This window comes from Pongo abelii, chromosome 3, assembly GCF_028885655.2.
Source record: "Pongo abelii isolate AG06213 chromosome 3, NHGRI_mPonAbe1-v2.0_pri, whole genome shotgun sequence".
NCBI lineage: Eukaryota > Metazoa > Chordata > Mammalia > Primates > Hominidae > Pongo > Pongo abelii.
In genome coordinates this window covers 19,982,445-19,995,290 of record NC_071988.2, presented here as the reverse complement: position 1 = coordinate 19,995,290, position 12,846 = coordinate 19,982,445, and the positions used below count along the sequence as shown (strand labels likewise).

At 37.4% G+C, this 12,846-nt stretch overlaps 1 protein-coding gene across 6 annotated transcripts in view; it reads left to right on the top strand.

Moving 5' to 3' along the window:
* KCNIP4 (potassium voltage-gated channel interacting protein 4) overlaps window positions 1–12,846 on the top strand; it is a 1,214,435-nt gene that overhangs the window by 1,048,895 nt on the left and 152,694 nt on the right. Inside the window, exon 2 of one of the 6 annotated variants that reach the window (XM_063723206.1) lies at window positions 11,160–11,261. Within the exon in view, the coding sequence (XP_063579276.1) occupies window positions 11,160–11,261 (102 nt within the window). 6 annotated transcript variants of the gene reach the window in all.

Here is a 12,846-nt window from a genome sequence, read left to right as displayed (position 1 = left end):
AGCTTGAGGAAAAGAAATAGTACATTAGGTTTAGGTTATATCTAAAAAGATACTGCTGTCATTTTGATAAATTTCTTTTTGCTTTGGCTGCTTACCTCATATACAGGTGAGATCAAAGAGGCAAGGTGGCTGGGTGAGGTGGCTCACATATGTAATCCCAGCACTTTGGGAAGCTGAGCGGGGAGGACTGTTTGAGCCCAGGAGTTCAAGACTAGCCTGGGCAACATCGCAAGACCCCATTTCTAAAAAAAAGAAAAAAAATACTGGGGCATGGTGGTGTGTACCTGTAGTCCCAGTTACTTGGGAGGCTGAGGCAGGAGGATCACTTGAGCCCAGGAGTTCAAGGATGCAGTGAGCCGTGATCAAGCTGCTGCACTCCAGCCTGGGCGAAAGAGTGAGATTCTGTCTCAAAACAAACAAAAAACACAGAGGTTCAGTGATGTTGTTACTTTTCCGAAGTCTTACAAACAAAAAGTGGCAGCCCTTAGATTCAAACGAGTTCTCCCTGAACCCTAAAGTTCCAAATCTTTCCATCATAAATATTAGCTTTAATGTACTCACAAAAACGTTTTTAGTTTCCTTTTTCACCTTCTCCATTAATTTAGCTATTTTTAAAACACCATTTTTTAAAATGAAATTGCATTATTTACATTGTTTACAGTGCAAAGAAGTATTCACTTAGTCAATGACTGTACCTTAGTCTGTGGAACAGACCACACTGGTTGCTAATATTGCATGAACATATAATTTACCATTTAAACAAGAACCTTTTTGAACATGAAAGGGGGGTGCAGACTATGGGGTGTTAGGACAACTCTCATAAACTGGCAGTGTCCTGGACAAACTAAGAGGTCTTGTCACCTGATTTATAAGGAATTCCAGATAATTTCCAAACCCCCACACAAAGGATAGCCCTGTAGAAGTAGTTTTGGCAATTTGTTCAGAGGAGCAAGGGAAAATTGAGGTTCAATGATCAATCTTAAAAGATCCCAAGGAAAATTGATGCCTTTTCCATGTTGTTTTCTGCTAGTATTCTCTGGCTAGTTCTGCCAGTAGAGCAGAGAGGTGATAAAAACAAACACACTTAGAAGCGGCTTTAGAAAGCATTACAGCTTTTGACCATCCAGTTGTTTGCTAACATTTGCCTCAGATAACATGCAATAATTATTCTGCACTCAACTGACCAAAACTCTGTCTAAACGTTTTGTGAAGGACACAGTCAACACCAAGGTTAAATAGGACCCTGCCTTGATTGAGAGAGAGAGACTGAGTCAGGGGTAGAGACAGAAACAGAGCAGAAAAAGATAAAGGAGAGACACAAACAGAGATGTAGAAGAACAATGAGACAGAGAGAGACATTGAGCCAGAGAAACTCAGGGACAGAGAAGAAGAGGGAAACAAAGAGACAAAGATAAAAGCAAAGGCACAAAGACTAAGAAAGAATGAGACAGAGACAGAAAGACATATAGAAAGATGGAAAGGCTGACAGAGAGAGTAGCATTAATTTTATGGGAAACAGGTGTATTTAGGTAGCCACTCTAAGTAGAGTCAAATTTACTCCATTTGCATTTGGAATCTGTAGATCATTTTCAGCAAATTCAAGCACCTTCTAGTTGCCTTCTTTTAAACTGATAGACAAACTAATTATTTTATAATCAAGCATAACACAACAGGTCAATTAAGAAGGTCATTTTCTGCCTCCCAAGTTAAAAAAGTTAAAAAATGAAATGTAGGTATTTTCCTCATATTCAGTCACCAACACTGTCGCTACTTCTCTTAAAAGTGAATGATTTGGGGCTGACTGCAAGATCCAATAACAACTGCATGGTTGGGCAGCACTTTTCTGCAAGAATTGTTACCAGCATATGAACCCCAAGTTATCTAGGGCCTAGTATTTTCAGGAATGAATTTGAAAATACTAAATGAATTCTGAGTGTATGTGTTTGTGTGTCTAGTCATGCTAGTATTCATGAACTGTAAGTCCACTTTAAAAATAGGCATCGTAGTATTAGGTTGGGGCAAAAGTAATTGTGTTTTTTGCCATTACTTTCAATGGTAAAAATCACAATTACTTTTGCCCAAACCTAATAAATAAGTTCATATTTGCAACTAGTAAAAAAATGTACTCCCTATTCCCAGCATCCATGACACTACTGATGAATCAGCTTGTCACTGACTCAAAGAACACAGATGGGATCACAGTACCCCTGAAACTCCTGGTGATTTTTGTTTTGTTTTGTTTTGTTTTTTGAGACGGAGTCTCGCTCTGTCTCCAGGCTAGAGTGCCATGGCGTGATCTTGGCTCACTGCAACCTCTGCCTCCCGGGTTGAAGCGATTCTGCTGCTTCAGCCTGCTGAGTAGCTGGGACTACAGGCGCCTGCCACTACCCCTGGCTAATTTTTGTATTTTTAGTAGAGATGGAGTTTCACCATGTTGGCCAGGATGGTCTCAATCCACCGACCTCATGATCAACCCACCTCGGCCTCCCAAAGTGCTAGGATTACAGGCATGAGCCACCTTGCTCAGCCCAATTTTTGTCATAGTTATTGATTCATGGGAAGACACCAGATCTGTGGAAACATTATTTGCCATTTTCTTCCACCAGACTTCTACAGGCTTAAAATCTAGGAAGAAAAACATTGTCCGTGTTTCAAAAGCACAAAATAGAAGCTGATCAGGACTGTGAATTAATAGAGTACGAGCCATTATTTCCAAGCTAACCCATGGGAAATAGAAGTTTTTGCTATCTGCTGTACTGCAAAAAGGAGGAAGATAAGAATAGTTCTCATTATGGTGAAATTACCACTTTCATTGCCACTGTCAGTACTTGTTGAATTCATAATTCATGGCCCATCGCTCAGCACTGACACATGACATTGACATGTGATGGCATTTCCTGTGTAACACAAAAAGGAGTCAGTGAAGTATGACCACTTGCATATACCACTACTGAGGTCTGCATGACCAGAAAAATGGAGCAATCAAGATGATGATGGGCTGACGTGTTTTCAGTAATGTCAGGCATTGTAAGATAAAACCTTTCCAATTGGTAAAAATGAGTACATTTTCATTTAGTTCGAGCACAGTTAAAATGGCCTACATACTTACACACTTACTTTTTATTCTTTTTGTATTGCTTCATTTTATCGTCTTTGAAGTACTAGTATACTAGTAGTTTGGTTTGACTTCTAGATGCAGAGATATGGGAGTTGACTTAATTTTGAATGATCTCATTGAGCTCAGTGGTTTATGTAGCCAACTAGTTTATTAATCTGCCCATTGTAGGTAGCAATAAACATTAACTTAATAAATTAATAAGTGATATGAATCATTCAACAAATATATATTAGTACCTAATATATGTAATACACTGTGTTATTGTTAATAATCGAAATAGGATAAGACACCTTTTCATCTTATGTAGGTATTTTTGCTCAAATATATCTCTAATGAAACCTTCCTTGGCCACCATATTTAAAATTACGTCTTTCCCCATCCTGCTTCTTACCCGTATCCACTAACAGAAGTCTCTAGACCCTATCCCTCCTTTCTATCTGATATACTTTATAATTTGCTATTTATTTTTGTTAATTATTTTGTCTTTCCTAACTATTGTGTAAGGTCCACTAAAATAAAATTTTGGGCTGGCTCATTCAGTGCATTATTGCCAGCATCTGAGACAGTTCCTAGTACATAGTTAGCATTCAACAAATGCTTTTAAATGAGTTAATTCATAAACAAACAGAATCCTCCCCTCAGGGAATTCGGGATCTACAGTGTCATAGGTATTATAATAGATGTAGATGGCTAGATTCTGGACAGCAGGGATTTTTTTTCTATGCAACCACTGTATATTTACAGTTCTACAAAGAACATCATTTATAATGCTTATAATATGTACATTATAAGAATGTTTTTTGGACAAATACGAGATGAAAAGTAATTAATTTTTCATCTCTTTTTGTATTGCTTTGTTTTTATGGTCTTTAAAGTGTTATGTTAGTATACTAGTAGTTTGGTTTGACTTCTAGATGCAGAGATAGGGGAGTTGACTTCATTTTGTTTTTGTTTTTGTTTTTTTTTGAACTTCCAGTTTTTATTTTTTAAACATCACTTAACAAGAAAAACGTTCAACCAAATTAAAAAGAATTAGGTTGGATTAATTTACAATAAAATAATCAACTTAAAATATCAGCCCTTCCATTTAGGGCCAAGCAGTCCAATAGTTCCTATTTAAACAGCAGAATTGCACAATTACTTTTACCTATATCTGATGGCACAAAAAAATAAAAGTCTTACAACTTCTACTGACACCCTCCCCACCCTCCAGAGTAGAGTTCATACAGTTGCATCTTAGGTCAGTACTCAGGCTTTTAAAAACCATCTTGAAATATAATACAACCACTCTGATAACAAGAATACTTGTGAAACAATTCTTATAGAAAACAAATACCTTAGATAATTATGTGGCACATTAGACTGCTGAAAGAAATAGCAAAGATGAAAAATAGTGTACAAGAATTATAGTCCCTTGTTTATAGAAACCATCCAAATAAAATATTTTCCCTAATTTTCCTTGCTTCTTATAATTTACTAGCAGAGATGAGTTACAAGAAACAGAATGCACCATTTTTTTGGTTCTTGGTTGTAGCTGCCAGCTTAGGAGTTCATGACTATAAATATAAAGCAAACATGATTATGCTCACAAGTTCTGGAATGGGAAAAAACCCAGATAGCTCTAAAATGTTTCACTATCCTTGCTTTCAAGTCACGACAAAAAAATTCACAGCAATTTAAAGGATGGTGAAAGACTAAACATGGGCCCACTAAAATAGAGATTAATTTTATCTGTTACACTCCTATAGTAAAAATTTTGATGAGTATGATATTGTATTAAGTAACATTCTGTAGTAAGCTGTGGGAGCAAATACAGCATTTAACAGGTTCATTTACAAACCAGGCATGGTAGCCTTTAGATAGAACATCTTATTTTCACTCTCTTGAACATGTAACCTTTAAAAAAACCAAAAGGAATATGTAATTTATGACAGCTGGCCAGGCACTTAATTTGGAGAAAGAGAAGGATTTTGAGGTAAACTAGGATTATTTTGACTTAATTTTGAATGCTCTCATTAGGCTCAGTGGTTTATGTAGCCAATTAATTTAAGATATGAATCTGTCCATTGTAGGTGGCAATACATATTAACTTAATAAATTAATAAAAACAAAGAGTGTTTAGTCTCTGTGAGGGTAAATGTCCTACATACTAAGGCAGTTTGGAGATTGATTCACCTTCACCATCAACTTTCTTTTAGTGTGATTGGCTGAGGAATTCAGTCCCACCTCCTCATTCTGTCAGTATCATCCTTAAGAGAGTGCCTTCAGACACAGCTATCTATTTAGGGGATCGCTTCACACATCGTGAGGAAGCATAGATGTAAATTCTAAATGCATCTGCTAATTACAAGTAGCAAATCTGCGCATACCGAGACAATCATATAAGATATATAGTCTGATTTCATGCTTTCAGTAGATAGTGATTGAACATTTTATATATTAAGCACTGTGCAACATACTGGGAATTCAGTAATGAATTAAAAAAATACAATTTCTGATTTAATTATATGGTGGGGTATACATTTACTATCTTATGTATTTTCTACTCATTCCATCTACTTTTTGCCCCTCTATTCCTCTGCCCTGGCTTTCTTTTAAATTAATTAAATATTTTATATATTCCATTTTAATTCGTCTATTGGAGTTTTGACTATACCTCCTTATATTATTTTTTACTGCTTCCCTTGTATCTAGAGATTTCAGTACGTCTCCTTCATTTATTATAGACTATTTTGAGTTCATACGGTACCACTTCGTGTAAAATGTAAGCATCATACATTAAAATTCCATTGACCCTCCCCCAACCTTCATGTTATTATTGTCGGAAATTTAACATCTACAAATGTAATAAACTCCACAATATTTTTTTGCTGTTTTAAACAAAGAAAGTAGGAAAGGAAAACAGGATAATATATTTATTCACATATTTTCAATTTCCTATGCTCTGTATTTCTACCTGTAGAGTCAAGTTTGCATATTATGCCATTTAACCTCAGCCTGAGGACATTCCTTTAGCATTTCTTGGAATGCAGGGCTTTTAGCTATGAATTATCCCAGGTTTATTTTATCTAAAAATATCTTTATTTCAACTTCATTCTCAAAAACATACGTAAAATTCTGGGTTGATAGTCTCTGTATTCTCCTGAGAACTTTAAGGATTCTATTCCATTGTTTTCTGGTGTTTCTGCTGTTCTTAATGAAAAATTATTCTTACATTATTTGACCCTTGTATGTACGGGTCCTTTTCTTCTCTTTTCATTTTAAAGCCTTTTTTCATTTTTGATTTTCAGCATTTTGCCTACAGCTATGTGTGATTCTTCTTTTATTTATTTTTTTTATTATACTTTAAGTTTTCTTCCTTTGGTTCAACAGGTTTCACTTGTGTTTTAAAACATTTGTGGAATATTTTGGTCATTATTGCTTCAAAATTTTATCTCACCTCTCATTATGTTCTTTTATACCTATGTTGGAATTTTTGATATGATGCATAGATGAGTAAAGCTCTCTTTATTTTTAAATCTTTTTCTATTATTCAGATTTCTTCCTTTTCATCTCTATTCAAGCTCATAATCCTTTCTTCAGTAGTTCTCAGTCTGCTGGTAAGTCCATCTAATGAAGTTTTCCTTTTAGAATTTTCTTTTTATTTCTAGAATTTTCATTTAGTTCCCTTTTGTAGTTTAATTTCTCTTCTGAACTTTTTTTATTTCTTTGCTTATTATGATTACCTTTTTCTTTAACGTCATTTCTTACAAATTCCAACATGTGCTACCTAATGTCTGTTTTTATTGACTTCTCTTTTTTCTTGATTATGAGTCACATTTGTTCTGCTTTCTCACACGTCTAGTAATTTTTTTATAGTACAAAAGATGTTATTAGGATACATTGTAAGGAGTTTGGGTCATGTTGCCTTCTTTTAAAATATATTGAATATTGTTTAGAAGCAGTCCACAGTTCAGCAGCTCTTTTTGGTCTTTCTAGCTTTAGGTCTATTCTTTGTTAGGATAAGTCAACTTTGGCTATTACCTCAGTGATACACTATGGCCCTTACTCTAGGAAATTATCCTTACTCCCAAAGTGGTTTTTCTGAGTTCTCAGGGCAACACCAGAGGTGCTCAGTGAAGGCTTTTTTGGAAGGGTGGCAGGGCTAGAACTCTAACACCTTGCAGCATTCCAGCTCTACATGGCTTGTGTTATTTCATTCCATTCTCAGCCCCGCCTGCTAAGCATTGTAAAGCCTTACCCTGAGCATGCACATTCCAGCCCTTAGTCAATAACCCATGTTTAGTTTCCCACAAATTTCCCACCCACCAGCTACCTGCAGAATACACACGCATACATCAGTTCTCTCTTTGCCCTGGCCTACAAATTCCAGCCACTTCAGGAGCCTGGAACTCTAATCTCTGCCACTTCAGCTCAGTGACTGTGAGCTCCACCTCCCTGAGCTATGGAAGGAACATGTCACCAGGCAGGGAGAGCTAGGGCATTTGAGAAGCACGCCTCTGGGGTTTTTCTTCTCTCAAGCATCACAGTTCTATGTTGTTGTTCAATTCTTGGAAAGAGTTGCCTCATGTAGCTTGTCCAGTTATATGGTTCCTTACAGTGGTATAGCATATCCAATAACATTTATTCTGTAAAGGCTAGAAGTAGACATCTTCCATCTTCCATTTCAGTAGGCAAGACGTGTCAAATATGTAATTATATCATGAATTGTTTTAATTATACTTGCTATGAAGGAGAAACATACAAAATTATGGGCATCTGTAATAACTGTTCATAATCTACTTTGGTTTGCCGTATAAGGTTTTCCTTAAAAAGTTATTGAACTGAAATCTCAGGGATGAACAGGCATTAACCAGATGAAGAGAAAGTAAAGCAAAAGTTTAGATTCGGATAATAGCATGTGAAAAGTCCCTGAAACAGTAGGGAATATGGTATACTCAAATAAGTGAAACAAAATGATTAATATTTGTTTGGACTGAATTATGTGGCTGTCATTGTGATAAGTGCTTTATATATTATTGCCTCTGATCCTAACTTTTTGAAGTAGATACTGTAACCTGCCCAATGGGTTCATTTTGCCTGTTGCCCAGATAGAGCTGATTTATCAAGACAGAGAGATTGCAATAAAGAGCTTAATTCACACAGAGCTAGCTGAGCGAGAGACGCAAGAGTTTTATTATTCCTCAAATAAGACTCCTTGAAAATTCAGAGGCTAGGGTTTTTCAAGGATAGTTGATGGGCAATGGAAAGGGTGCTGCTGATTTTTTGGGGTGCAATCCTAGGGGTATGGAAAATGGTCCTCATGCTCAGTTGGCTTCTGGGTAGGGTCACAGGACTGGTTGGCAGGTCTTGGTGAAGCCATTCATTGTCGGAAATGCAAAAACCTGAAAAGACATCTCAAAAAGCCAATCTTAGTTTCTACAATAGTGATGTTATCTGCAGGAGTAATCGGGGAATTTATGAATCTCGTGACCTTGAGAATAACGGCTAGTAATAGCTTATGGCTACAACTTAGCAGAATTCAGGCTCCTCTCATCCTCCTAACCTGGTGATCTTTCATTAGCTTTACAAAGGCAGTTTAGTTTTGGGGAAGGGCTATTACCATTTAAACTATAAGCTAAATTTCTCCCAAAGTTAGCTTGGGAGGCAGCGGAGGGAGGAGGTCTTTCTTCTCTTAGGCAAGTTGGAGACACAAGAGGGAAAGTTGGCCAGAGGAAGGTGCGTTTGAACTGAGTTTTAAAGGTTTCATGGGGCCAGGTACAGTAGCTCACACCTGTAATCCTGGCACTTTGGCAGGCCAAGGTGGGTGGATCCCTTGAGATCTTGAGTTTGAAACCAGCCTGGCCAAGATGGCAAAACCCTGTCTCTACTAAAAATACAGAAATTAGCCAGGCATGGTGGCATGCACCTGTAATCCCAGCTACTCACGAGGCTGAGGCAAGAGAATTGCTTGAACCTGGAGGCTGCAGTGAACTGAGATCGTGCCACTGCACTCCAGCTTGGGCAACAGAGTAAGACTCTGTCTTAAAAAAGAAAAAAAAAAAAGGCTGCACTGGGATACAGAAGTTGAGAGTTGGTGAACAGCTGACAAAACTGAGGGAACAGCACATATCCTGGCACGGAGGTTTGAAATGGCATAAAGGGGAGGAGCAGAGTGCCTGTGTAGGCAGCTAAAGTAAGACCCTCATGTCCTGGAGGAGTTTACAAAGGAGAGGGTAGTTAGATCGTTGCATCCTTCCAGAATGGAAAACAGAAGCAAAATATAGGGTGTGTTTTATGTAAACCAGATTTATTTTACAAGTTTAAAAGAAGGGGAACATCACACATGGGGGCCTGTCAGGGGGTGGGGGTCAAGGGGAGGGAAATATTAAGGACATTTATAACATTTTGTCACCCCACTCTACGCACACATGCAGAGCTGAAAACCTAGATGATGGGCTGATAGGTGCAGCAAACCACCGTGGCACATGTATACCTATGTAACAAACCTGCACGTTCTTCACATGTATCCCAGAACTTAAAGTAAAATTTTAAAAAGCTTACTTAGATATTAATCTAGGAGAAGAATCAAGTCTTCTTTAGATATCTAAAGTGAATTTATTTACTCATTTGCCAGACATTTATTGACCTTCTGTTACGTGCCAGACCCTCAACCAGCAGTTGAACGAGACATTTCGTACCACATAAGTGTCAAGGCCAGAGGACGGCCTGCTTTGTGAGTTCTACCGAAGGCAAGAAGGGTGGTATGGCCAATAGTGGATGTCCCAGAAAACAGGGAGAGTGGCTGCAAATGCTGCCAGAGACTCAGACAGGGCCAGATCATACTTGGTGTCCTTGATAGAAAAACAACATGAAGCTTTTAGAGGGCTTTTAATCAGAGGAATGATCTTATTTAATTTGTGTATTTACTACTTCATTTTGTCATCCCACTCTACACACACACACAAGAGTTTTAGCCAGTGGATACTGTTGGTGGGTGCAACATATGATTTAGGAAACTAAATCAGTAGGCTTGTGGTCAGGAATTTTTTTATAATTCCAAGACAAGAATTAGAAAAGGAACAAGTGATACATTTGCCAGATTCATGTTATAAAGATGGTAGAACCTCGATTTAAATTGGTTTCTGCGCTGATGCTTTACATTTGACACCTCCCATGCTGATCTGGGGGAGGCTAGTTACCTATTAACATGAAATCCAAGTGTCTGAGACCTCAGGGTGGGTAAATTGATGCTGACTTGGATAGTTGGCTCCTGATATCGAAAGTTGTTTCAGCAGTTTGCAAGCTCACCCATCCAGCCACTTTTGATTTTTCTTGAGTCCTCTCCAGGTATCTGCTGTCACACATACTGCTCCGTCTATTCCTGGGTTAATGTTTGACAAGCTTGTCTTGCTTCTTCCAGAATTACTGTTTGAAAAAGTTCCATTCATTAGCATCCACATGTAAAAAACGGGAAAGATTGTCACATCTCTGGGCATGTCAGTATATGCTAATGAAGCTGCATATTAAGGACATTTATTTTCTCATTTTCAGGAAGGCAAAGGTACTAACAGGTGATTGCGGTGTGAATGATTTATGTGAAGCGTCTATCTCTGCTATAATCAAAGATGGGGAGCAATAACAGAAAATTGTCATGTGGGCCCTTAGTGCTGGTTTGAATATTGAAATTTCAATCCAGTTAACTCTTCTAGTGATACTTGTTTTATCCCTCATCTAAGGGCCAAAAAAAAAAACCACCAGATTTTTTTGGTGGCTTTTTTTAATCTTTTGCCATTCAATAGATATATTTTGCGATTCTGCTTTCACTTGTTCGTCATTATCTTCAAAACAATATTTAGAAATAAAAACAAAACTAAATAAGAAGAAAACGAACTTTCTTTTTTTTTTTTTTCTTTTCGGGGGTCCCAACCCACTGCCTGTGATTGCCTGAGTGGATGGCTGCATCCCTGATCCTTCCTGCCTGGCTTCTCTGATAAACCCTGCAGCACATCCCTTTTCTCTCTGCAGACAGCATTAACAGAACTGATCCTGTATCTTCTAGGTTTCCTGTACGCTCAGAACAGCACCAAGCGCAGCATTAAAGAGCGGCTCATGAAGCTCTTGCCCTGCTCAGCTGCCAAAACGTCGTCTCCTGCTATTCAAAGCAAGTTTGTTTTTTTGGTTTTTTTTTTTTCCCCCTCCGAAACTCTTGTTTTGTTTCTTTAGGCCTGCATGCATTGCCGTTCTCTGCTTCTACAAAGAATCAATATATTATATTCTACAAAAGCAAGTCTATTGATGTACTCATGTTTACCTAAATACCCAGGAGAACATTTGGGCAATTGGAGGAGGCATTTTCCATTTGGCAGACTGACAGCACAGTCTTAGTGACAGGAGCCTGTCCTGCAAAACACTGGGACATTTTTGTTTGATGTGAGGGATGGTGACTAGACTCAAGTAACTGTAGGAATTCCTATTGCTTGCCTTGTTAGCAGAGCAGCTGGACACTTTAACATATGACCCTGTACATTGTTTGACTCTCATCCACTGGGTCTATAATTTAGACACTGCCAAAATTCAGAAATATCACTAGATTAGAAAAAAGATTACAAAGTGTCATTTAAATAAACGTGACTTTTCTTCTTTGTTCATTCTCTCCCTGTATCAGTCAAGATTCTCTAGAAAAACAGAACCAATACATATTCATGTGCATACATATAAGCATATACGTATCATATACATACATACACATGCATATACACACATGTACATATGCATATATGCAAACATATGTAAAGAGACTTATTTGAAGGAATTGGCTCACACCATTATGGGGACTGGCATGTCTGAAATTCATAGAATATGCTGGCAGCTGGAAGTTCAGGAAGGATTTGACGTTACAGTCTTGAGGCAGGATTTCTTCTTGAGGAAGCCTCAACTGATTAGATGAGGCCCACCCACATTATTCAGGGTAATCTATGCTTAACTTAATGTCAACTGATTATAGATGTTAAGCACTTCGACAAAATACCTTCACAGCAGCACTTAGATTAGGGTTTGATTAAATAACTGTGTACTATAGCCTAGCCAACTTGACAAGTAAGGCTAACCATCACATTCTCCATCTTCTCTTTCTCTCCAATTTTGTAGCATTCTTAAAGAGTAGAAAATAGAGGATATCTAAGGGAAATCCTCAATTTATTTTATAAGGATGCTATATAACTTAGAATATACATTGACAAATATTCTCTGTGTACAAATATTCTTTTACACACAACTTTTTTCAAGCATCAAACAACTCTTAGAATCAGACAGAAAAGGTGGCGTTCTTTGCTAGTGAGAAAATGGAACATTAAAAATCTAGGTGGAATTCCCTAAGTATTGGGGCTATAACCCACATCTCCACCTACTCCCTTTTTATAATGCTACACCATTTTGTGGGAACTCATGGATTCAATTAGTGATTTAAAAATATGAATGTACTAAAATGTCATGGGTCTCCACAACACAAATGAGAAAATATGGAAAGAACCGCAAACAACTTAATACATTCAGTGAAAAGTCCCAGCATAGAATAGCAATTTGTTTCAATGGCACTGACTAAAGGTGATATATCATCATAATAAGATTTAATTGATTCGCTTATTCATTCAACAAATATTTATCATATGTCATTGCCTGCTTCTTGTGCTGGGAGATGGAGCAGTGAATAAAACAGATTAAAAACCAAACCAAACCAAAACAAAACA